General features: G+C 32.6%; 2 protein-coding genes across 2 annotated transcripts; both read left to right on the top strand.

The window, feature by feature from the left end:
* The first annotated feature begins 1424 nt into the window (after positions 1 to 1424).
* Positions 1425 to 19701, top strand: LOC148599164 (uncharacterized). Its single transcript, XM_088557806.1, has 2 exons — positions 1425 to 1495; positions 17813 to 19701. Exon 2 carries the CDS (start codon positions 18069 to 18071, stop codon positions 19698 to 19700), a length of 1632 nt encoding a protein of 543 aa, XP_088413932.1. The 5' UTR covers positions 1425 to 1495; positions 17813 to 18068; the 3' UTR covers position 19701.
* On the top strand, positions 3749 to 10107 carry LOC148599165 (uncharacterized). Its single transcript, XM_088559107.1, has 4 exons — positions 3749 to 4120; positions 7509 to 7660; positions 8606 to 8736; positions 9859 to 10107. Exons 1-4 carry the CDS (start codon positions 3930 to 3932, stop codon positions 10024 to 10026), a joined length of 642 nt encoding a protein of 213 aa, XP_088415233.1. The 5' UTR covers positions 3749 to 3929; the 3' UTR covers positions 10027 to 10107.
* Positions 19702 to 27713: the final 8012 nt, after the last annotated feature.

The raw sequence follows: 27713 nt of genomic DNA, 5'->3' as shown, positions 1-27713 counted from the left end.
TGTTGATGAGGCCTTCCAGAGCTTACTTAAAGGTGTGTTTACACTTATTGAAAACCTTTTGGTGATAACTTTAAGTATTTACTATGTCTTATAGGGATTATACGAAGGTACACTTGTTTTGTTTTACCATGTCTGTTCCTTTTTTCTACATCATATCATTTTGACAGACATTCTTCTTTTGTTCGATAACATAACTTAAAATGCAATGTAAGTAAAATATGATCATGTAACCTTAACCTCCTGTGTTCACGATCAAATATATTATCGATCTGTTCACGTTCATTTCTCTCGCTTGTAACGGGGGGATGTTTTAGTTTGTATACATGAGTATTCTCCTAGTTACTACGTAAGACTTTGCTCTAACACGTTTATCTGTTTTCTTGGTCTTGTATTTGTCCCTTGATAACGACAATAAAGGCTTGCTCTAGCCATTTTCAACTAATCATAATCTCCTTAATTGGTTTTCCCCATTATTTCCAAATGACTTACATGTAATTGCAAAATTTAAAAAATGGTAACAAAGTTTTTTTTAATTAACTTAGTGTCTTAGTAAATACATCTGGTATTATAGTGGTAGCTGAACAATGACAAGTAAAAGACATAAATCTGTTTATATTTGTAAGGACTTTATACACTGACGGAAGTACATACAAGTATAAGTATAAACGTTCTTAATATTTGGCGATGTGTTTTTAAAGATCAAGCGTATACTCTAAACCACGTCAATTTTTTGAAATTTGAGTCAGTTGAAAGAGTAATCAAGGGAACCAAGATTCTAGCAGAAATCACAAGAAAGTAATCCAAGGACAAATACCAGACATGGAAAACAGACTAACACAAGAAAGAACATGAAGAACTTGAAGTAACTAAAATAATACATACAAAGTAACAAAAGTAAATGAGTAACTCGGACTCTTCTAAAAACTGGTAACCTGGTACCGGTACCGGTAGGGTAAGCGTTCTCTGCTTCTCTAGAAACAACCACCAAATTGCTCATAAAAGTCGTCCAGGGTAGACAAAAGAGGAAAGGAAAACTATGACACGTTGAACGAATCAGTTTTCATGGTGCAGATGGATACACTGTAACGACCCACGAGTTCATTGACGACCATAAGAGCTCTGTAGTGATGACTTGTGATGAAATGTTTGTGAGTGTTTGATTTCTTTCTGTAATATCTTAGAATCAGTCAATAACAATATTATTAGCTGCTTTATCTGTTTGCACAGTAAAGAATTTAAGTAACTGATTAAAAAAATATTGGAAATATATCTACATGCGAGAAAACAAAAATACACAGACACACTTGATACATTTTATGCATATTCGATTAATGGATATATTGTTTTATTATAGCAACCATCTGATACCGACAAAATTGGCGCAAATCAACGAATTGAGCAAGCTGTAAAATAGGAGTGGTGTACATGTATGTTAAATTAAGAGACGTGATAATAAAATAGGATGATACACCATTCTTTCTTAGAAGCCATTAAGGTACATGTATGCTACATTTTTTTATAGGAGGGACTTTAAGGGGTCCTCTTTATAATAAAACCTGTAAAATTTCATTTTAACAAAATTTTGAAAAAAGATAGTGAGCTTGAAAATTGCTTAATTTAACATAGAAAGCAGTGGGGCTTTTGATAGTGATATCACACTGCATACCCCTTTATCACATGTAACACTTCACAGATTATAAAAGAGTATTGTAAAATTGAATATCCCGGGCACAAGCGGTCACTTTTTGTTTTTGATTTTGTGTGTGTATTTTGGTCTATTTTGATGAATGTCATGTGTGTTTACATATACGTGTTTTAAACGTTTTCGTAATAGTATGATGCATTCTTTGAGAAAAATATAAGACGCATAACATTTTATTTGATTTTAAAGCACTTTCTGTAAAATTAAAACAATAGTTATCAGTTAAAGAGGGAAAGTTCTCTAATGTTTTAACTGTCTTAAGTTACACTCTAAGTAAGAGTCATGCAAAATGTAAATCGTGGTTGAAAAGCTAACATGACTTTATTTATGATATTCTGTTTAAAACGCCATAGTAAACGGAAATTAACACGTGACTTTTAATATAACCCTTGTTCTTAAGAGATACAATTTATATAGAATGTACGGTAGAATTAAAATTTAAGGGAGATAACTCTGTAAAATTATTGGATTTTCAATGTGGATTATCACCTATTTTATTATTAGATTATACAACGATTAACTTTATCTAGACTAGCAGGGAAACCCCCAGGTTACCATAGAAATTTCTGGATCGGATCCCATTGTGAAAATATTTTGAATCCTGCAATGCAAGTGTTCATATATGCAATTAAATTTCAACAATCTACACGTACATGTAATTGTTGTTCGCGCTTAATTGAGTGTCATGATTTACAGCGTTGTTGACAATTGTTCTTGAGTTTCCTTACACACGGATAAAAAAGGTGCTGTATTTCGAGCTGTATGCTACTACATTCATAAACAAAAATGCACTCAGACATTACTATACAATGTATATAGTTCTCAGTATTCACAAGGAAATCATGCGCTTTAAACGTCTGGTTTAGCTCATTGCTAGGAAATAAGCAACTTGTATGATCGTTAAGAATGTGAAGAAAGTCTTTAAAGATGAATGAGAATACACAGACACACCTGATACATTTGTTGCATATTTAATTAATGGATTTTTGAGTTGAAGACAAGGAGAAAAAAATAACATAAAGGATTTAACTATATTCAAATTTAAATAATTATGGATTTTTTCCCACAAAATTAGCCAACTGTAAACTATAAGATAAAACAAATGTTATACGTGTAATCGTGTATGTTTAATCATGGAAAATGATAAAAAAAAATGGGATGGTACCTAGATATTAACATCGAATTATAAGCAAACTAGTAAAATAAAATACCCCGCATAGAATTTAAAGGTCGTTTCTTAAATTGTCAATTGCAATTAAGAAGTTTCAAACCGGTAAATACCCCCCCTCCCCAACTACTCCCCGTCAATTCCCCAATTTACATGTTAAATTAAAAACCGCAGCGTATACAGTAGCATGTATTGAGGCTTGCATTGGAAAGTTTGAAATGATGATGATTGAGAAAACAAAACAAAAAAAAAAAAAAAAAAAAAAAACAACAACAATTAGTAAAACAATTTCATTTTAAATGTAAAACAATATTTCAAACAGTTTTTGGCAAACAGGTCTTGACATAGAACGGAAACATATTTTAGAAACTGAAAGTCTTGAAATCAAAGAAATAACATTTCTACGCAAATATTGGTGGTAGGTTAAATCATATGTCGTCAAAGCTTCATCATAGACAACATACATGGTTTGATCATATTTAGGGGGGGGGGTCCAAAATACTTTAAAACTCGGGAGAAGTTCCAGTTAACCTATCGTTTGCTTATTTTTGCCAACATTTTTCAACAAGAGAACTCCGAATCCACCAAGTGATTTAAAGACATTGCGATCATCTTTACATCAGAAATGTTGGTGCATGATTTGAGTGTATACTTTTAGTGGAATTCATATATTTATAATGTAAATAAAAAATATACAATATTTATTTATCTGAAAATTAAATTCCATATTAAGCATATATGTTACCGAACATTGAAAGGAATTCGCCCACATGACCTGAAGGAACAAGATACGACATATCATTGTAAGAAGTTTTCTTATCTTTTCACCTCTTCAGGTGAAATCGAGGTACAAGACGTTTATCTGTGTTGTCAATCATAATTCTCACTTCCGCTAATGTTTTACAACATACAAATCCAACGTGTACCGATTCATTGATCGACACGTGGAAGATAAGGAACAACCCGAGGCGAAGTTCGGACCGCACTGCATTTAATTCGGCCTGTTTGATGCTAAAGTTTTAAATATAAGATAACAGCCGTGGCGAACAACAGACAACAATGAAATCTATAGTAGTGATTTGTGTAGTCCTGTGCTGCGTTTTCGGAGATGACCAAGTAGATACCACTGGTTTTAAAATAGACGTTATCCAGCCTCCGCCATCGGACTGTACGAGGAAGACAAAGAAGCACGATCTTTTGGTCCTGCACTACGAAGGCTTCTTTGACAATGGAACTAAATTTGATTCAAGGTATGAAATATAGAGTTTTTAAAGTCATTTAAACTGATGAATATTCATTATTTTTCAAAACGAATTTTTATTTTAAAGTTTAAAACATCAATAATTAAAACTAATTTATTATCAAATTTTAATTGAAAAAGAAAGGAGATTCAACCAGAATTCTGGCACCCCTTATTAACTGAATGTTGTTTAAATTATTTAGAATAATAACGACTTCGACAGGTGAAATACAATTAATCAGTAGATTATCACCCCCTCCCGCCCCTAAGAAATTGACAAAAATTTGAAAAACAATTGGGACGAGAATTTCAAAATCAGGATTTGTTTCGCGTCAGTTCATAGTAATGATATGCTACGTATAACATACAATTCTTTGCTTTCTTGGTGACCAAAATTGTGTTTCTTCTCTGAAACTGATGTGGCTATATATATGGATTTAGAACATCTATACATCAAATAATTAAACTTAGGCTAGCAAATATCTTGTAAAACATGAAAAATAAAAAATGAAATCCTCCCACCGTCCCCATATTTTTGTCAATGTTGGATGAAAATTGACCATTTAAGTTTGCTTGGCCTTAATGATTTAGCTTGGCCTAAATGAGTTTGCTCTGAATTACGTCAATATGTATTTCTGTCTTTTTGCTCTGTGTGTGTGTGTTTTATTAAGGGTAGATGAGCAGAAACCATTTTTCGAAATACCAGAAGCTACATGTACCTTATACATGTCTTTGGTCTCGTGATGACATTTAAGGAAAATATATTAAATTATATAAAGCTTATGATTACAGAAAACGTATACATGTAAGAGTAATCAAGGGAACCAAAGTTATAGCGGTAATCAAAAGAATGTAATCCAGGGACAAAGACCCGACATGGAAAACAGACATACACAACAAAGAACATAAAGTAACTAAAATCATATATACAAAGTAACAAAAGCAAATGAGCAACTCGGACTCCACTAAAAACTGGGAGCATGGACCAGGTGCACCGGTAGGGTAAGCGTCCTCTGCTTTTCTAGAAACACCCGCCGAGTTGCTCATAAAAAGTCAAGTCCGGGGTAGACAAACGAGAAAAGGAAAACTGTAAAAAAATATGTAAAACATCTATAGTTTCTGTGCTTTATGTTCCCAATGTTAAGTGCCGTGAATACAAAAAAAAAGCGATTAAATCACGAAGTTTTGCTTATTACGACAAGTTCACTAACATTTTGATGTTCTTTCATGTTCGTACGATTTTCATAAAACTACAACAATTTTTTGGTTTATTACATTTTAAGCAGTCACTGCTTGTTCGTTTTGTGCTTTGGGCAAAATTTATGGTATTAATCAAAATTGAATAAAAGACAGACTTACATCCATCATTAAATAGAATGTTCATTTTTATTTCTGTAACCAGCCACATGGAACATTACATACATGTATCTAGCCCGGTCAATAGAACATATGGTACGTCACGCCATCTTATCTTGTCAAGTAGAACTGTTTATAATTATGTTAATATTCAATACGAATTTATCTACAAGTTGCATATTTCGCTTCTTGTTGTAAACTAAAGTAGATGCAAATAGGTGGCAGTGGAATTTTTATCCCTTACTATCGTAGCTATCAAAAATAAAACGCCGGAAAATTAAGGAAGTACCTGCAGCATGATCGAACTCATAATATAATGTCAATATACCAGCACCGTACAAGATAAACTTTATTATGAGATTTTTGAAATATTTTATCGCAAATTGATTACACACATGTAATACAAGTATAACTATTTTGTTTTAATATAAAAATCGATATATGTATATATGTACATGTACGTCATAACGATAAAATTTGCATTTGATTGCAAAAGCTTTTGAAGTTACTTTCCGCTGTCTAGTCTGTTGGGCATCTTTTTTTTTCTCTCATCAAAATCAATAGAAAAGAATTTTTAAGCTTGTTTGACTTCACATGATGTGATCACGTTTTTCTTGGTTACATTATTTTTGTAATCGTTGAGTTGTATACTTAAACTCGGTCCATGTATGCGATGTTTTAGGGTGATGTATAAGGGAGAATAATGATAATTGATGTTACATGCCTGAACTGAATACTAATAATTTTTAAGTAGTAGTCTTTGTAAGAATCATGCAAAATCTGTAAAATGTGATTTACCTAAATAAAGGCTACATACTTTTATTTTTGACATTAAGTTGTTTTATGGGTCTGTACTTTGAAATGTGTAATTATTCATTCTAATCTGCCTGCTCTTAGGAGATAATCCACATTGAAAATCCAGTAGATTCTATTGTATTTTAGCGTAATTTACAGAGTTATCTCCCGTAAGTTTGAAATTTACAGTACATTCTATATAATATGTATTTCCTAAGAGCACGGGGTATATGAAAAACCGACTGTTAATTATTTCTGTTTACTATGGCAATTCAAACAAAATATCAAAAATAAAAATATGTAGGCTTTTTAGCCATGAATCACATTTTGCATGATTCTTAGATGGAGTGCTACTTAAATTGAAACAGTACATAATGTACATAATAATTATTGTATGCACAACATTTCACTGAAAACAAAATTGAGATTTTGTTCGTCTTAGTTCTCTCTTTAATGTTTACTGTGTTGTAATGAGATTTATAGCTTCTTGTTATCACAGCCAAATTTGGGTTTGGATTTTCACATACTAAAGTTGTACACTAAAACCTGTTTTATTGGAATCTTTAGTCAATCGAACACCTTCGTAAACCTGACATATTTTGAAATCCTTTTATATGTTTAAATGTATTTTGATCCTGTGTGAATCTGTCGCAATCAGACACATTTCACAGTCCAAAAGGTGTTCGTTATTTACAGGTTTCGCTATACATACATGTATTTGTCATTGAAAAAAGATGGGTACAATAAAACAAACATATTTTATACAAAGTTTTCGACTATTTATAATTGGGAATTTAGTTTAGATCAGTTTGTTACACCTTAGAGTTAATTTATCAGTAATATCTTACGCTCTCCCTGGTTTCTAAAAAACACCTTTAACTACGTCTATGAAGAAGATGCAAGACAAACTTAGAATAAAAACGAAGATAAAAATACAGAAAATCATCAAAATGAACAACTGGTTTTGTAGAGGAAGTTAATTCTTATGAAAATAGACGTACATGTACATTTTGTAGACTTTTTATGAGCTATTTGGTGGGTGTTTCTAGAAAAGCAGAGGACGCTTACCTTACCGGTGCACCTGGTCAATGCTCCCAGTTTTTAGTCGAGTCCGAGTTATTCATTTACTCTTGTTACTTTGTCCCTGGATTACATTCTTGTGATTTTCACTAGAATCTTGGTTCCCTTGATTACTCTTTCAGTGAATCCTATTGTTAGTATTACATTATATATCCTATTATTTTCAGTTATGACAGAGTTGGTGCCCAGCCATTTCAGTTTCAGCTTGGTATAGGGGCCGTTATAAAAGGATGGGAGTTGGGTCTACTCGATATGTGTGCAAAGGAGAAGAGAAAACTGACTGTGCCATCTCATTTAGCTTACGGACCAAAGGGATCAGGTAAGAAATACAGCCGCATTTATACATACGTACATGTATGATATCACGCACACAAACGTGTACAAGTATGCGCATTTTCATAGGGGGGGGGTGGGGGTGGGGTGGGGTGGGGTAATTCACCCTTTAGGCAACCCTGTTACACGTCTGAAACGGTGCCTTAAAGTTCTATTTATCTTATTGAAAAACCGATTATAGATAATGGATGATGGATTTTAAAAATGTCAAATTAATTTTCTGTACATTTTACTTTTATATTATTTCATCTTGAACTTCCCCTCAGATTTTAAGATTTTTTGAAACTCGAGGCTTGGATTTACATATTTTGTATTAATAATTATTTTTGTTTTAATTTTCACTGTTTAACACGCCTATAATTTTGAAACGCCTGTACCAGGTCAGGACCATTGCGGGTGGTCTTCCAACTTTCTGGTTTTTATCCTGATATTTTCATTTTTAAAACGGACTTTTTTTTTGACTATTCCATATTACTACTGCTAAGCTTTTATAACTTTAGTTATTTTGTTTTTATCCTTCATTGGTATTGATGGGAGGTAGGATGATGTCATGTTTTTGTTCGCTTATAGTATCGTTTCATTTTCATTTTCATAAAATGAAGTTTTCAGCAAGCGTACGACCTAAATGTTGGACCGAGTCCAATTGTTTTCACAACTCTGCGTTCGAGTCTAACTAAACAAATCTCTTGCGTCCGGCACTCGCACGGGGGAGTACTACGTACACTTTGAAACGGGCCGAATCTGGCGTACGGAAAGAGGGGTTGTACTCTTAGTTTAGGTGACTGATTACTTACTTATGGAATTCCAAAAGTTTTGAGATCTTACATACAGAGAAAAATCATTGTGATTTGAAGCACGAATAAAAAGATTTTTCTAAAACCAAAGAATCATACAACTGATAATTAATTAAAGTACTATTAATGTTTTCTAGGAGAAGTTATTCCACCAAACGCCAATCTGGAATTCACTGTAGAAATGATCCAAGTCCACGATGGACCCAAACCACCAAATGTATTCAAAATGATCGATATTGACAATGACAACTTTCTTACCAGAGATGAGGTAAATGTTTTACATTGTAAATCAAAGTACAAACATTGCTGATAAATTGTGATATTGTATAGCTCAAAACATTAGCAATGCTGATAAATATGAGCAATATGGTCAACCAAAGCAGTGCCGACAAAAATGTGATACTTTAAAAACCAAAGCACAGACACTAACAGTGCCGACAAAATGTTATCATTAAAAAATAGCTGACAAAAATGAGAAAAAAATATAAATCAAAGCACTAGCATACTTTGTTTAAAATTTCAACATTAAAATTTAAATCACTAGCAGTGCTGATGAAATTGAAATACATTATAAATCAAAGCTCTGACAGCGCTGATAAGCAGTGACACATTATTAATCAAAGCACTCACAGTGCTGATACAATATAAATCACAGCTCTGACAGTGCTGATCAAACATTGACACATTATCAATCAAAGCACTCACAGTGCTGATAAAAATGTTATACATTATAAATCAAAGCACTGATAGCGCTGGGGCATATGTTTTGCTATTAGATCACATTTATGCTCATATGATGCAAGGTTGACTAATCGCTCCTTTTTACCGGAATTACCACAATTTATTGGTAAACCAACAGAGACACTGTCATATCTGGCCAAAAGAAGGACACAGCTATATCCCAAATAAAAGAAATCTTCTATTGTATTATAATTACAGTTAAAATCACATGCAAAATTGATAGATCGGTCCCGATAAACACGTATGGTACAAGGAGGAAATTAATATGCAAATTTATATTTATTGTAAGACCTACTGCATTTTCTCAGCATTATTCCATTCTGCTTGTCGTCATTGTTCTTAAAGCAATCATTCATCGATCGACATGTTCTTTTAAATTTAAGTATCCTTATATACCAACAGTAAAATTGTAACCGATGGTATTTGACGTTACCTGAGTGTAGACTGTACAATTAACCAATTATATGTGACATTACCGGTGTGTAGACTGTACAATTAACCAATGATATTTGACGTTACCGGTGTGTAGACTGTACAAATAACCAATAATATTTGACGTTATCGTGAGTAGACTGTACAATTAACCAATGATATTTGACGTTACCCTTGTGTAGACTGTACAATTAACCAATAATATTTCTCGTTACAGTTGATAATGTACCTGTCTCACCAAGCAGCACAGCAGGGAATACCAGTAGATCTAGCTCAACAACAACAACAGAAGGTTCTACACGATCTTTTTGAAACAGAAGATAAGGATAAAGACGGAAAGATCTCACATGATGAATTCTCCGGACCAAAACACGACGAGTTGTAACACAGTTTATTATTAGAAATATTCAAATTTGTTTTTTTTTTTATTTATTAGTTTGTTTTATAATAAAATATTGGTTAAAGATGTTTTTTTTTATTATTTAAAAAAATTCTACTCAATGGATGTTAGTATAGTTCTAACTGTGTTGTCATTTCCAAACAGCAGGCCTGGTTTCATTCCCAAAACAGTAAGCCTGGTTTAATAAAAAAAATCTCAAGTTGAGCATTTCCGCAAGTCCTGTGCTTTTCCTCAAATATTCAATTTCAAGAGATTTGATTGTTCAAAATTTGTTTTGAGGAAAGATTTGAGGAAAGTATTTATTTAAGATGTTTTTATAAAACTAGACCCTGGACTAACGTTGTAGTATGCAGAGGGTATTTTGTCAATATTTTGAAAATAATAATAAAAATAATGATAAATGATATGATAAAAAATGTCCCATTAATACGTTGAAAACCTATGAGAAAGTATTAGAAAAGGAAGGGCAAATAAAGAAAAAAGTGACTGACTGTAAAGTATTGATATGAAGTAAACAAAAACAAAGAGGTATTTTTTTTTCATTATCTGAATTTTGAGGTCCATGTTGCTTCTTTAGTTATGTCCCCTGAGAAGGTGCTTGTAAACAGAACTAGAACAGAGTTCCATCAAAGTAACTATGTAATTTGTGTATTCAGTTATACTCTGTTTGAACCTAACGATTTATATTTTAATACAGATGTGGTGACATAAACTTTTTAGAAGATCCACGCAAAAAAACACGTGCAAAAAGAGGTCTTTTTATATACCTTTACTTATTTCATATCAATCTAGAAATGGTTCATTCAAACTGGTTAATGTGCAGTATTCAATGGTATTTCCAGCATTGTCTTTAAAAAAAAACCACGGCTTATGTAGATAGACATACAGGTAAAAAATTAAAGAAATAGCGTCGGAATTCATAATAGCAATGGCATGTTATTAAGATTTCATGCAAAGAACGAATTATATCTGGTTGAACTACATGCACAGTATAAACACAAAATTATGGGGGACAAAACCCCTCCTACCTCTTCTGATTAAACTACTGCACATATAACAATTAGAATGTTAGATTCATTATTTTTTAAGGCCACAATGAAGAATCTACCAGCATGAAACTGTCAGGACATTTTTGTATTTATACAGAGACTATTATACCTAAGACCCCGATTCATAGAAAAATTACAATTATATTGCCGAAGTAATATGTTGGCAAACAATATCGAGGAAAAGAGAATGATTGCTACAATGTCCATGTAGTTAATTACAGAGTGATAGAACATAAGTACATATGCATGATATACAATGTAATAGTGTGTTTATGTTATTAGATAGCAATATTCACTTTTATTATGCTCCCACAACTAAATGTGGGGTACGTGGGGATATTGGGTTACCCTCGTCCGTCCGTCCGTCCGCCCATCTAGCTGTCTGTCTCGTGTGTTACCGAACGATAACTAAAAAAAAAACTTGCACAAAATAAATTGAAACTTTGAGAAGGTGGATACATTTGATTATATCTTTAACAGGAAGCGCCCTTTAATTTTTTTGAAAAATATCCAATTTTTCGTTTTCGAGTCATTGTAATTTATTAAATTATGCATCTTATGTGCCGTGGGAAGCTCCTTTTAATATTTTGAAAATTCCAAGTTTTCCTTTTTGAGTAACGGAAATCAACTCATAACAGTTTTTTTTAATTTTTATTTTTTGTACAATAACTCGATAACACTTTCTAAAATTGCAATGAAACTTTGGGAAAGTATCTGAAGTAGAAAGCTCCCTTTATTCGTTATTCCAATTTTTCATTTGAAAAAAAAAACACTCGCAGTTAGTTGTGAAATACGCTAGAATTTTCGCCATGGTATTTGATCCAAATCTCCATGGAGACCACATTCCTATTTTGTCAGGTATAAACCCGTTGAAAATATTTTCATCTGTATGTGTTCTTCTAAATGCACATGAACATGTTTTTGGAGGATTGATAGAAAATACATGTATACATGTATTGTAGCAGCTCAGTGAAAAGTTATTTATTTATTGCGTTACACAAGTGTCAATAGACAAATCTTTCATGTCCGGGGCATTGTACGTGTATTCCAGGTGCACAGATTTTTCAAGGATAGTCCTACTTGAGAGTTGTGGCAAAACGGTTATATCCACGTAGAGTACAGGGCATCATTTTGTCTAGTTTTTTTTTATTTAGAAACACTTACATTCCACGTAACCAGTGTTAGTTTTTCATTTGGTTTTAAACATTTTGAGATTAAAGTTGTGGAACATAATCGGAACTTTACAGGAGTTGTCGTTCTTTATTGAATTGACTTTAAGTGGGAGATAAGTGTTTGGTTTTCTCCATACACAAGTACATATTTGTGTGTAGAAAGTATTATGGTTATGTAAAAAATGGTGTGTGTGGTACAAAAGCATATTTTTTTCAGTGGGGGTTTTCTACACCCTGAATCATGACTTTAACCATTGGCAGTTTCCGAATTTTCTAAGGACTTAAATTTATTATAAATAAATGTCGAAATTACGATATAGCCGTGTTGTCATATTATATATCAAAGTTACGATATAGTTTTACATTGTCGTAATTAGGACATAATACATGGCCCTAACCGGCTTCCGAACAAACTGTATGTCCGTATAATTATCACATGAAAATAAAAAAAAAAACATCTTATCTTCAATAGATCCAGAACGGCATTTATCACAACTTCTTTCACATCGTGAGTTTGAGACGGTGAAAGATGAAGGTTTTTTAACACATCAAAGTGTAATGAATTACATTTAGATTGGAACTTATATAAAGACAAGCTAAATTAATCCAAATTCATGTATTCTTTAAAGGGCCGACTTTCTCTCTAGTTGGTGGGTTTACAGTAGTACCCTTTTTGTACATTCTCATGCTTTATTTTCTGAAGTAGTAAGATAATGTTATAGATTGTGTAAAGGACATAGAAAATATTAATACAAATCTCCGATAAAACTTAAGAAGGATAACGATGAAACGGATGTAACAATATGATATATATATATATATGTAAATAAATCTTTGTGTATATTTGTGATTGTTTTTAGTTATACTACGTACAGAAGAGAGCGTACAGGTCAGGCTTCGTAATTCATATTTTTCTTTTCAAAAGTACACGTGTACATATTAAATGTCGGCTGAAGATAGCGAAAATTACATGTATTGAAAAAGCCAAATTTTGTCGATTTTTACCTCTTTATTCTCTCCGTTGACGCTAATGTATATGAAAGGATAATTATAGAATAATGCGTACAAATGGTTGTTGCTCAGTGCGCATGCCTTTACGCTATTGTGAATACAATTTACATGTAGGTTTGATTTTTGGTGACGAATAATTGGAAGTGCATAAACTGTAGTCAGCAGCGACCTTAAAATATTCATATCTCTTTATAACAATAATAATTATGATTATATGACATGTTTTGAAACCACAAAATGCACTTTATTGTTATCTCCCGAAATTAGTTTTGGGCGAAATTGATTGTTGTATGCCATTATCACAATAAAACATACATCGTAATAGGTATTTCTCATCAACTTTTGCTATTTGAGTAAGTTTTTAGGTTAACAATAATATTGGAGACAATTATCGTGTATTCGGCTTCTTTACAGGTCGAACTCTTAAATTCTCTCTGATAGATGATTTTTAATATTCAAGTAATTTGATAGGCTTCAGGAGCAAAATGGATGTCTGATCACCTATTGACACATATCTGAAATTAAGAATAGTGTTTATAACCGGATTGTAGGACACTGCTTACGATTTATCAATATACATTTAAAACATGGGATTAAGAACGATATCTAGCAGCGAAACATTCAATAAAATATATAAAAAACTTAAAAGACAACATCAGCACTTTTCGCTGGAGATCATTCATGAAAATAACGGCGACTGTCAGTTTCCTCCTCGTATGCATTTTACACGTGTATAAAATTGTCGAATATTTTAACTTTCGCATTGGAAACCGTGGTAGCATCAATTCACCATTAATAAAGGACAATATAGCTGAAGCATCGTTTTCAAGTGATAAACTCTTATGTTGTGACCAAGGTGAAGGTCAAGAAAATGATGCAATAAACAACACAATAGATGGACTTATAACGCTTTTAAATAAACTAACGAATATCTTAAATTTACAAGTGAAGGATAAGAAGACGAAGGGTAATATCTGAAACGCGGAACACAGCACAAGTGCATGGCTATCTTAAGGCTGTCAAAGAATGTCAGCGGTATCACAAAGTTCGAACTATATGTGAAATAGGCTGTTTCTGGTGGCCATGGTGCTGCATTGTTACTTTATGCTACTGGAGCAGCAAATTATATAGGTTTTGATGAGTGGAACCGTCCATACTAAAAAAATACTGCTTTGCAATGGATCATAGAACAGTTCCGTAAAAATAATATATTATTAATTACAGGAAGTTCAACATGAAAAGTCCTTGAGTATGACGGGAAATGTGATGTCATTCATATAAATGGTATTCTCCAGCAAGGCAACATTCCGCTCTTGGACATAAAACATATGGCATCCAAAGATAACTTATTACTTATTGACGCTTGTACCCAATCCTTCCCTGTTGTACTTAGAGATTTCAAGTTTCTAATGGAAGAAAATATCGTTAAGGACATTTCCCAACACGACGCGGGAGGGGTTGATAGAGGGTTTCGTAAAGGCTGGTGCGTCGGGCGTTACGTAAGCGACCATGATGTAGGAGTTGAAAGAGAACAACATATAAATAAATCATCTACAGCATTAAGTAACACCCGAATATCTATAACTTTTCCGGAAAGAAAGATTAATTTCCCCTCGCATATACCTCCTAGATTGACTACAATAGTGATGGGATATTCAACAAAAAGGCTGAAGAATTATAAGGTATTTCTTCCTGCATATGTTCTACTACGGTTTGTAGAAGAGATAATTCTAATTTGGAACAATCAAAATGTCGATTTTCCAACGACATTACTTCATTCTAAAATTAAACTCCTCACACCGGAAGTTAACTTTTGAATAACAGATTCAATACATCACGCTACATTACAACAGACGCCGTCCTGATCATTGATGACGATGTCATGATTAGTGATAGACTTTTCGCGGCAATGCTTCTTACGTGGGATAAAAATAAGAATACGATGATCAGGATGAACAATGTTAAACGATATGTCTCCGAAACTAATGAAGTTACATTTCATGGGTAAATTGCTTCTAAAGAAATAGGTAAAACAATGTTATTTGATAAGATATACTTAGACAAATACATGGAAGATAAGGATTTGGTGGAAAAGAATAGACAACTATTCACGTGTGATGATATTTCTATAAAAGGTCTTATTTTTAAAGCTACAAATATCCGACCTGTTTTTGTTAAAGTTACTAAAATCAAATTCATAATATATTTAGACGAGTTTGATGGTGTCTCTGTTACGTATAACAACTGGCAGTCTTATAGAACGGATTGTGTTAGATGGGTTTCAAATCATTTCAATGTACAGTGGAACTGAGTGTCTTGGATTGATAGAAGCAAGAATGACAATGCCTTAGAGAAAAGGTGATTTACCAGTAGAAGGTAGAAGAATCGTTTAAAAAGTCAATGAATGTTATCAAGAAAAAAAAAAACTTCAAATTCTTATCGATGCAGAGTAAAATCTTACCTCACTAAAATATCCAATGATACGAGATAATTTAATATGTATACATATTACAAAAAATATTAAAAGAAAAAAAAAAGAGTAAAATAACACAAAATGCAAGGGACCCCCTCCCCCCCAAAAAAAAAACAAACAAAACAAACAAAAAAACTAAACAAAAATAAAAAACAAACAAACAAAAAACAAAAAAACAAAAAAACAAAAAATTAAACAAAAAAAAAAAAAAAATAAAATAAAATAAAAAAACGAAACATACCCAAGGTCCACTTCCCTCTACAGGTAACTTTCGGTCCACGAACACCGGATATCAGGTCTAATCCCCTTAATCCCCCTGAAAATTACTAACCCAAACGTTCATCTATACTACTTATAAATGACCAAAAAGAAGTAAACTGATGTTGGCTTTGAGACGTACTTAGGTGAAGACAAATCTCCGATTACACTTATATAGGATAATGATGAGACGGATGCTACATGTATCCTTAATGTTTGTTATACATGTAGTTTTGGGATTTATTGTATTGAGAATAGGAGAGAGAAGGTATGCTTGTTATAGAAGTAAGATATCAAATGTGTTAACTTGCGTGTCGTCATTTTTTATTGTTCGTATACATGTACTAATGGAAAAAAAGAATCTGTGTTTTCACTTTTCAATTAAAAAGTCACAAAACGTTTAGCCTTTTGAGTTTTATTGTTTGCATATACATGAATTAATGGATAAATTGGTAAAAGTTAAGCATTTATGGAGTAGCAACTGGGAAAACTGCACATTATTGTTTAAATTCAAAAGTAACAAAACTTCAAACGCACATATAATCTTTAAATTGGTGATAATGGCTTGAATTTTTTACACGACAAGTATATCAGTTTTCGGTAAAAATCTCTGGATTCTGAATAAAAAAAACTTTTTACATGTGCCGTAAAATGGGAAAAAAAACAATTTTAACTCAAAACTCTTAGTGTAAACTCAATTAAGAATGACAATCAAATGTTTTCGTCTGAAATTATAATCACAATCCGAAGTTGGATTCGCTGTTTTTTAAGATCAGATTAATGACTTTATATAGCGTCTAACTTATCATTTTTTCTAAAAACATTCGTCCCGATTCCCAATTATATAAATTTGAATTGGAATGTTTTGGAAATAGGAATAAAACAAAAGAAATGAGTAAACAAAATTGACATAAAAGCTTTCTGTCTTAAAATTATCAAACTCGAAATGTACGCATAGTTTCCTTTTTTCCATTATTTTATATTATACATTTAATTTATTTATTAGTTCTTTTCCCATCTGTTCCCTATGTTTTTTTTTAAATAATAACAAATACTTTTTCAATCATAGCTACAAACTGATGGAATAGAATTGAAAACGCGAAAGATTTTCTCGTTAAGAGTAACAAAGGGAACCAAGATTCTAGCGGAAATCAAAGGAATGTAATCCAGGAACAAAGACCAGACATTGAAAACTGACCAAACCACAAAGAACATAAAATAGCCAAATAATACACACAAATTAACGAAAGTAAATGAGCAACTCGAACTCCACTAAACACTGGGAGCATGGACCAGGTGGACCGGTAGGGTAGGCGTCCTCTCCATTCTAGATTATGTTATTTCATGTTCTTAGTTGTGCATGTTTTGCCAGTATTTATCCCTTGACTGCAATTATTTGTTTCGTTTCCGTTAGAATCTTGGTTTCTTGATTACTCTTTTACATGCTCAATTTTAAAGATTATTATACGCTATGTTACCGAAAACAGCAGTGTTTTATTTTTTAGCTTTCCAACAGTATTTTTGACCTATTTTGTTGTGATAAAATGGTACCCGAAACAAATGGTATAAACAAAAATATGTTGATGCCGTTTAGAGTATTTTTGTTCAGTATTGGGTTTTGTACACAACTACATGTATGTTAGTTGTTTATATTTGACTCTAAGGCTTACTAAATTAACATCAATTAGAAAGGGAGGTAAAATTCCGTATATAAAGGAAATTACGAAGCCTTAATATCTATGGAGTTGTATCAGGCTTTAATTTTAAAATAAAACTGATTGTTTTAATAATACAAATTTATGTTCCAGGAGCACTAAACGTCAGGGAAAACATATGCTTATCCTGAACTACGTCAATACAATGAGAAAATAACATTAAAGGCGTGTGTTGAATCCACTTTCAAAAATAAGTGTTCAAAAGCTGGTCCAAATAACATTACGAGGGTTAATAAATACAGTCTAAGGGAACATTGACTAATACACCATCAAAGTTGGACACAATTCAATATATTATATATAAGATACCCAAAAGAATATTTTCAAGAGTTGCACAACGCTGTAAATAATGCGTTTGAAAGTTCTCATCAACACAACGACAGCTGTAGGTTTCCTGCTCTTGTTTCTTTTACAAGGGTATAAAATTGCCGAATACTTTAACTTCCGTATGGAATTTAGCAAAGAATTCACTGCAACATCAAAGATAGGAGACAATGTAGCGAAAGAAATGAGCGTTGAAGAATCAAATAAAGACCCAAATAAAGCGCAGGATGTCAGAAACAGGAAAATGGGACAGCTTATAACACTTTTGAATGACCTAACAAATACTATAAACCTAAAGGTGTCAGAAAGGAAGGTGTATGGCAATATTTATAGCGAGCGAAATACAGTACAAGTAGAAGGCTATCTAAATGCTGTCAGGGAGTTTCAGCTGCGACATAGCGTTAAAAATATATATGAAATAGGCTTTGCTGGTGGTCATAGTGCGACATTGTTACTTTATGCTACTGGAGCAGTCAACTATATAGGTTTTGATGAGTGGAACCGTCCATTTTATGAAAATGCCGCTCTACAATGGATAAGCGAAAAGTTCCAAAAAAGTAATATAGTAATCATTAAAGGAGATTCAACAAAAAGTGTTACTAAATATGACGGTAAGTGTGACGTAATTCATATCGACGGCGGTCACCAAGGTAACGTTCCGCTAACAGACATGATAAATATGGCAAGACTCGCATCCAAACATAATTTATTGCTACTTGACGACTGTACCAAGTCATTCCCGGCTGTATTAAGGGGTGTAAATATTCTGAAGAAACGAAATCTCGTTAGTGATATTCAACAACATGACGCAGGATGGGCCCATCGAGGTTTCCGGAAAGGCTGGTGCGTTGGTCGTTATATAACTAACCCTGGCACAAAAGAAGAAGTTTACGACAACAAGGCAACTGAAGCTTATAATGGTCCTCTAAGTTTTCCAGAAAGGAACAAAATTTCTTCTTCGAGTTCACCTCCAAAAGTGACCATCATAGTGATGGGATATTCACCGAAAAGGCTACAAAATTATGAAATATTTCTCTCTGCATACGTTTTGATTCGGTTTGTTGAGCAAATTATTCTAATTTGGAATAATCGTAATGTTTCTTTCCCGAAGAAGTTACTTCATCCAAAAATTCAACTACTTACACCTGAAGTCAATTCTATGAATAACCGATTCAATACGTCACGTTATGTCACAACAGACGCCGTCCTGATCATTGATGACGATGTCATGATTAGTGATCAACTTTTGGCGGCAATGCTTCTCGCTTGGGATAAGAATAGACAAAGGTTAGTTGGTCTCAGTAATGCTAAACGTTACGTAAGCAAAAGTAACGAATACGCATTTCATGGTAAGAATCCTTCCATAGCTATAGGAAAAAACATTCTGTTTGACAAACACTATTTAGACAAATATATGCAGGACAAAGAACTGGTGGAAAAAAATAGAAATTTATTTACATGTGATGATATTTCTCTGAATGGACTTATTTACAAAGAGACAAAACTACTGCCTGTTTTTGTTCAAGTTACAAAAACCAAATTCATAAAATACTTGAACGAGGTTGATGGTGTTTCTATCACGTATACAAACTGGAAGTCTCATAGAACGGATTGTGTTAGATGGGTGTCAAATCATTTTAATATACAATGGAACTGACTGTCTTATTTTTTTTCTTTAGAGCAATTCTATCACCACTTCAGCAAACCACTTCCTTATATAACAAAGTCCATTAGGAACTAAAATTGACCATCCGTAGTTTAAATACAGCCCCATTATTGTTTTTAACACTGGTTGGTGGTAATGTCAATATTGAGATGGTAACGCTAACTTTCTCTATTTCAGCGACAGTTACTGTTGTCATAAAATAGGATTCAAAGTTCCTACCTTAAGATTCTGTTCTACTGGACCTTGCATTATAAGTTTCATAGAATGAAGTAAATCTAGGTTATCAAGGCAAGGAATTTCACTAAAGAGTAATAAAGGGAATCAAGATTCTAGCGGAAATCAAAAGAATGTAATTCAAAGACAAAGACCAGACATGGAAAACAGACACACAAAAAAGAACATAAAATAACCAAAATAACAATACAAAGTAACAAAGTAAATGAGCAACTCGGACTTCACTAAAAACTGGGAGCATGGACCAGGTGCACCGGTAGGGTAAGCGTCCTCTGCTTTTCTAGAAACACCCGCCGAGTTGCTCATAAAAAGCTAGGGTAGATGAAAGAGGAAAGGAAAACTATGACACTTTGAACAAAATTTTTTAAGAGAACGTTATTGAAATAATCTGTAATCCATAAATAAAATGGTAATACAAATTAAAATAAGCTAATACTCATTAAAACGAATCATATTCACCAACACAGTAGGTTGACTCGTATGTCCACGAACTATGTATCATATATTACTTACCAATCTGGAGTGGCAAAAACATTTAAACCCTCTAAAACACTGATCTTCATTCCATATATTAATTATGTGGCTACAATAGTATAGCTCCACTGTACTACTCTGGTGGAAATTATCGGTGCTGGATATGGCTTATTCTTTCATTTTGCTTTATTTTGAGTGCTTCTTGTATTCAAGTAAATTTTGAAACTTAAACTTCTGTAGTATTTGGTTCTAATGTTGCCGATGAGAGGTTGTCCCCGAACATTCGTACAGCCAACCGAAATTTGCAATATTTATATTATAGATATTTTTCAACTGGTTTGCCCAAACTATCACATTAAATAGTATTATCGGCGGGATAAGGTTTGAAACCAGTATACAATGGGTAAAAAATATCATCCGTGAAATCAATAATCAAACGTTTATAACCAATAGCTTACAGCTAACTTGTGCATTATTTGTGCTTCAAATATAAACATTAAGCAGTAACAGATCCGCCTCGATAAGAAAGCACCTGAATGCGCTATAATTATGTAAAAACAAAGTTATCTTACGTGTATCAATCATAATCCGTTATTGTTAATTTTCGAGTCCTGCAAAAAGGGATCAAAAGGAAAGACTTTATAATCACGTGAATATATTCTAAACAAAGTAAATATAACTTACTGAATTGGTCTGCGGAGTCTAGGAAAAACGGCTTCTTGTCGCTATTCGCGAGAAATACTATATGGATCTTTTTACTATAACATCCACACCAGTATTGCAATATACCCGAACCACCCACAAACTGCAAAACCATGATGAAATTACTATAAACAAATCTAAGTCAAGGAAATGAATGTAACTAGTCAAAGATCGATAATTGATATTACTTTCCAAAAAAGTAAATTATTAGGTAATTTATCCCTTTTCAGCTTTTGCAATGACCGATACATGTAGATGATATCATATAAATACACACAATGCCCATTAAGACCTTCAAAATGAAATATCACATGACCCCTTCGATGTATTTATAAAATCTACAAAAGCTTCTGGTCCTTTGTAGTATTTCAAATCATTGTTCATGGGTGGATCTTTCATAATATGTAAAATATTTGTCTATCTGTTGTGGATCTAGAAATATATACCCCTGGGTACATGGTCTAAAGATGATTGGTAAAGGTCCCATGTCTATACAACGTCCGGTTTCGAATATTTAATGACTAAGCATGACATTTTAAGGATTATTACTCTCTAAAATAAATGTTTATGCTTATTTAGAACGACATTTGTCATATACACGTAACAGTTATCAGATTGATTTCACCTATTATAGTTTTAGATAAATGCAACTAAAGGAACATGTTTAAAATGAATGTTAGTCCTATAAAAGACAGAAGAATCCTAATATAAACGAGATGTGGTATGATTGCCCTTGATATCAACCACCAAATGCCAGTTAACCAATAATTAAACATCTACGGTCACCACACGGACGGTCGTCAATGATGGGCAACACACGGACGGTCGTCAATGATGGTCATCACACGGACGGTCGTCAATGATGGGCAACACACGGACGGTCGTCAATGATGGGCAAATCCCAAATGCAAGCTGTCAAAGTCTCAAAAATTATTGATGTGAAACTATTTATAAAAGACGACAATCGACCAAATTTATAAAAAAAAACCAATACATTAAACGAATAACAATGAACATAAAAACAACGACATCCACTGGACTAGTTCTTGGTTTAGGGCCGGCACATATATATGTGGCCGGGTTAAACATATTTGTGAGCGCTCAATCCCCTTCTCACCTAGGACAGTGGTGAGAAAATACAACAATAATACGAACAATAAAAGTCTTGCGAATTCGGATTTAACTCTAGAGATCTACACAGAATACAAACACCTTAACAAGTAGGGCAAAAGACAACAAGGTGTATCTACCTTTAAGCCAGTTTAAAATTCAAAAGTAACTGATAAATTTGATTTCTTAGAGAAACGTGTCAATAAAACACGTATAACAGGATTTAGTCAATATATTCACAAAATGTCTAAGAAAAACAAGGCCTTCGTGCAATACCAAGATGTATTGGCAGGAAGTAGAAAGAAATGTGAAAATGTTAATTGTTATTTGAAATATTAAGAAATAAATCAATTTTAAGAAGCCTCATCTTCAAGTTGATCAAGAAAGACCTAATATTGTTCTTCGTGAGTTTTTTCATATGTTTCTCATGTAGGGAAAGACTTAAATAACAGAAAATTTCTTTCGTAATGTCTGGTAAATAACGTTTTATGTCTTTAGGCCTAATTCATTCACGTTTAGCTACAAAGACACCACAAAAAGTAGCCTGGCATTTAATGAACGATAACAGAAAAAAAATCGTCCAGTACAGTTTTATTTGAAATATAAAGCAATCCTTGACTGTTAAAAAGAGTAATCAAGGGAACCAAGGTTATAGCGGTAATCAAAAGAATGTAATCCAGGGACAAAGACCAGACATGGAAAACAGACACACACAACAAAGAACACAAAGCAACCAAAATCACACATACAAAGTAACAAAAGCAAATGAGCAACTTGGACTCCACTAAAAACTGGGAGCATGGACCAGGTGCACCGGTAGGGTAAACGTCCTCTGTTTTTCTAGAAACACCCGCCGAGTTGTTCATAAAAAGTCAAGTCCGGGGTAAAAGGAAAGTTAGTCATCTCCGTACATGTATTTGAAAAAAAAATCGTAAACGTATAATAGGAATGTAGAAATGACGTCATGTTATATATCCTAAAGTGAGGTAATGAATGGCGTCCAACTGAGCGTATCTTGTGAATACGACTTTGAGTGCAAAAGTAGGAAGGCACAGAATTAATTGCGACTTTCTTTATTTTTTTCTAATTTTAGTGCATCATTCTTATCACAGGTGTGACTATCAATACAGGTCTAAGGTATAGTAGACGGTACGATCTAATTAATTTATGTAGATGTGACTGACTATCTATTATCGTGATTTGCACTCTATGCTTACTCTAAAAGACAGAATTACAAACATGCATCCTGTTGTACAGATTCTAAACCAATAGTATGTAACTCAAATGAGACACTGAAATATGATGTAACATTATGTAACGATATGCTAATAGAATATATAACATACCAAACAGATAGATTACAATAAAATGATAGTTGTATGGTAAAGATACTGTTGACATATAGTACAGTGCACCTTCCTAGTTTGATAGCATGTCTTTGTTGTATAAGCTAAAATAATATTGTAATTCATATTCTGTAAAGAAATACAATTCGATAAAGTACGAAGATTGGATTTAAGCACACATTAAATTGATTTACATATATCAAAAGGTAAAAAAAATATTATAATTAGCTTAAAACATTTCAACTTTCAGAAGCAATACAAACTACCTTGATGTTCAAAAGCTACAACCACTTTCAACCGATTCATTTTAAATAAGAATTAGATTATTTTAATAAGAAACAAATTGTCCCAGATGATGGTCACTTGCGCTATGCCTATCTAGAATGATTCCCAGTGATAGAGACATGTTATGATTTGAGTTGAATGTTTTTCTTGCAATAATGTACAATTTACAAAATACATGCACATGACACGACTTTTTTTCAGTCTTTAATTTTGTAGCGCAAAACTTAACACAATAAATTGTTCGTATGGCTAAAGCGTTATACCACGCTATTGACAGTTGTCGATATTTATCCACTATTATCTTCTAAAAAAACTCATGCAATAACAACTAGACATTTCTTAAAAACACATATTACAAATTGTTGATTAATTACAAATTTAGAATGGAAAAAACATGATCAAATGGGCTTTGAACTCCTGACGATCTTTTGGAATACATCCTCTAGAATCGTAAAATTTCCCTTTCGTTTTTCGCCACCCATAGTTATATTATACTAGCTACCAAGTAGTCACAACAATAACTGTTGCCATACATTACCTATAAGAGATCTATAGCTTGTGTTTATGATCTTTTGGATATGAAGTTCTTTGTAAGTGTTTTTATCATTCCGAACTACATATTTTTGCATAGTGTTTTAGCTAAATGCAATACGTATCAATGGTATGCTACACAGGTTCATAAATGAAACCAAGTGTATATCCGCTAAAATCATCAAAAATATGGTATCTATCAGAAAGAACGGATCAATCACTAATTCATATCAATCAACATCTTCTTATGGTGGGGAAACAACACTATTTTATCTATAGAAAACCGATTTCAAATAATTCAAAAACAGTTTGGTAAAGCTGAAATCTAGTAGAGGTAAAATAAATTGTTCAGCGTGATGGGGTTAACTACACGTACGTGAATGCCGAAAGTTTTAAAAAGATCCGATCTCCTCTTAGACAATTTGTGGGATGGATTGTAACCAAACACTGCATGAATGTTACGATATCCGTAACAATTTTTATGTATTGAAAACATGGCCGCCGCTAATAAAATTGACGACTTGTTGAAATAACTTGAAACCCAAAGGGTTTAGTCTAATTTTTAGGGGGATTGATCAACATGGTGAGACCGACCTACATGTACACTGAACTTTTCATTAAGATCTGCTGCTCAATGTTGGAGTTATTGCCCATGAAGAGAAAAATTGATAATTAGAGATTTATTTTATAATATGAAAACCTGGTGGATAATTAAAATGCTCGGTATTGATCAAATGATTCTTGTGACAATAGTACGGTTTGGCCAAGAGTCCATCTTTAGAAAGGTTTAAAGACTATTTTTGACTAGGTGAGCGATTCAACGGTAACTTTTCTGATGTGCTCGAAGGTACAAATCTTTATATGGAGTGTTTATAACGTACGGAAAAAAACTGTATTTTGATGGTAAAGTCATAATATTATATTAGGAAATAAGATGAGTGAAATTTGGAAAGTTCGCTTTTAACACTATTGTTTTCTTTTCTCGTGTCAAGCTGTTTTTTTTCCATTTAATATCAAGGTATAAAGTTTGTATTTGATTTGTTTCATTATTTTACTTTTATTTTAGTTGACATGATACTATCAAGATTTACGTAAAGAGAATTTCCTGAAAATGTACGATATTTCATTTCGGTATGTATGCTTTATCCAAAATATCGGCGAAAAAAAAAAAAAAAAAAAAAAAAACCTACCTCAGCATAAACAATAGGACAATTAAAAAAACCTCAACATTCAACTGCATTGAACATGAACGCAGGGAACAAAAACAATTGTCATACACAATGTAGCGAATCGAATACAATAGGTTAAGGATATGGAAAACAAAGTAACTGTCTGATTGTTTACTGGGTATGAAATAATGGCTAATTTGTGGCATTATTCGCTTACCCTACCGCTGCACCTGGTCCATTCCCCCAGTGTTTTAGTGGAGTCCGAGTTGCTTTTGCTTTTATTACTTTGTATGTATGATTTTAGTTACTTTATGTTCTTTGTTGTGTATGTCTGTTTTCCATGTCTGGTCATTGTCCCTGGATTCCATTCTTTTACCGCGATAACTTTGGTTTCCTTGAATACTCTTTCTAGTCTGTAATGGAAAATGACTAAATACAGTAACTTACCCGATAAGAATGAATAAATCCCTAAATTATTCCACAAATTTTAAACACGAGCGTCATAGTAAACCGATTTTTTTCTTTCAAAATATTACATATTTAGTTCAGGAAAATAAAAATAAAATACAACTAATACTTTACACTTCAGCAAAACAGCAAGAGTTTCTCATGCTCATCTCGTCTCGCGAGACTTAGATTAAATAATCTAATATTCTGAAAAAAAGTGAGTACTTTAATGACGGTAAATTTTGATAACGCAAAGGTACAGTCATTCATACGTACAATAAATATTTCGTCGCATCTGCAGGAAAGCAAATGCCACAATCTCATTTGTCAGTTGTATTTTAACAGGAATATATACCATATAACTTGTATTTTTAAACATGAACTTTTTTGAAGTTTGTTGTTTTTCTTCACTGTATCTATTTTTGCTGTCTTTTGTGCTTATTGTAAAAATAGATCATCTTTAAAGCGCCCGGCATTATATGTAAAGATGAATTACACATTTTATTCCCTTGAATATGTGTGTATCACAAAATTTCGAAAAAAGTTTGCATTTTGTTTTCAAGTTATATATTATAGATTGTTCAGACATACATAAGATAAAGGCGCTGCAAAAGAAATATTATTTTTTTTTTGTTATCTCATTCTGCTATTGACGATGATTATTATCTACTAGTATTGTGCACTTCATTCCAACACTACTGCTAACTGTGTCTATTCTGTAAATTTAATGCTGCTTGAAACCCCAAGTCCTTATTATCGTCTTAAAGTATAATAGTGTATAGACTTTAATACGGTGTGAACGATTAATTCTTTACAAGACCATTCATTTTTCAAAGTAGAAAGCCATATCAAAATATATAATAATTTTTTTTTATCTCAAAGTAAAAGATGAAACAACAGCGGTAGCAATACGTATGATATTTTTACAATTATTTAGACATTAGACATGTGATCTTGATCTATGTTACCATGTTTTATTGTTTGCCCTTTGACTTGGGAAATCATGAGTACGCTTTAAACTTGTTTGTCCTTAATATCAAATGATGTGACATGCAATCCTTTTTATTTCTTCTTTATCAGCGCAGGAAGCATTAGTTGCGAGAATACAATTAAGATGGAAGTACAGACATCAGAAGAAGAAGCCAGTTCAGTCGTTGACTCTCTGCTAAATCATTCGCCAGATTAGATTAGAGGCTAAAAAGTCAACAAAGTTGAAACTTAATTATACGTTATACAATTGTAAGAACAATAACTCGTTTTATCATAATATATATATATATATATATAAACAAGACATTTATAGGTTTAATAATGAATAACAAATGATATATTTTAACCACAAAGTTGATATTTAAACGTTGAACAACAATGACCATTAAGCTTATAACTCCTGCGTAATATCTCTTTATCTGTAATACTGTGTTACTTATACTTTGTATTGTCAGTTGTAAGTAGACTTTTGAATGACACGTCAGGCTGCCTAGGATGGAATAATAATGGATTGAACAGTAAATATATGAACGTTAGCGTAAAAAATATAAACAGTACTAAAATCAGCAAAGAACAATCTACGCTTACACTTGTGACTTTTATGAGTAGAATAATTCAAAAAGATAAAAGAGAAAATTTATTGGAAACACATTTAAAGAATGATTTTAAATTTCGATCAGGAAATGCCAAATAGCATTGTTTTTCGCATTAAATGC

This window comes from Perna viridis, chromosome 13, assembly GCF_037379345.1.
Source record: "Perna viridis isolate PV_CMFRI_1.1 ecotype Kerala chromosome 13, ASM3737934v1, whole genome shotgun sequence".
NCBI lineage: Eukaryota > Metazoa > Mollusca > Bivalvia > Mytilida > Mytilidae > Perna > Perna viridis.
The sequence above is the reverse complement of the archived record's forward strand: the minus strand, read 5'-3'. Positions and strand labels throughout refer to the sequence as shown.

What these genes read in the sequence shown, in the direction of transcription:
- LOC148599165 (XM_088559107.1), top strand. Translation starts at nt 3,930, where the DNA reads ATGAAATCTATAGTAGTGATTTGTGTAGTCCTGTGCTGCGTTTTCGGA. An exon ending in GGAACTAAATTTGATTCAAG is followed by an intron (nt 4,121 to 7,508) that starts GTATGAAATATA and finishes TATTATTTTCAG; the next exon opens with TTATGACAGAGTTGGTGCCC. An exon ending in TTACGGACCAAAGGGATCAG is followed by an intron (nt 7,661 to 8,605) that starts GTAAGAAATACA and finishes AATGTTTTCTAG; the next exon opens with GAGAAGTTATTCCACCAAAC.
- LOC148599164 (XM_088557806.1), top strand. Translation starts at nt 18,069, where the DNA reads ATGCGTTTGAAAGTTCTCATCAACACAACGACAGCTGTAGGTTTCCTG.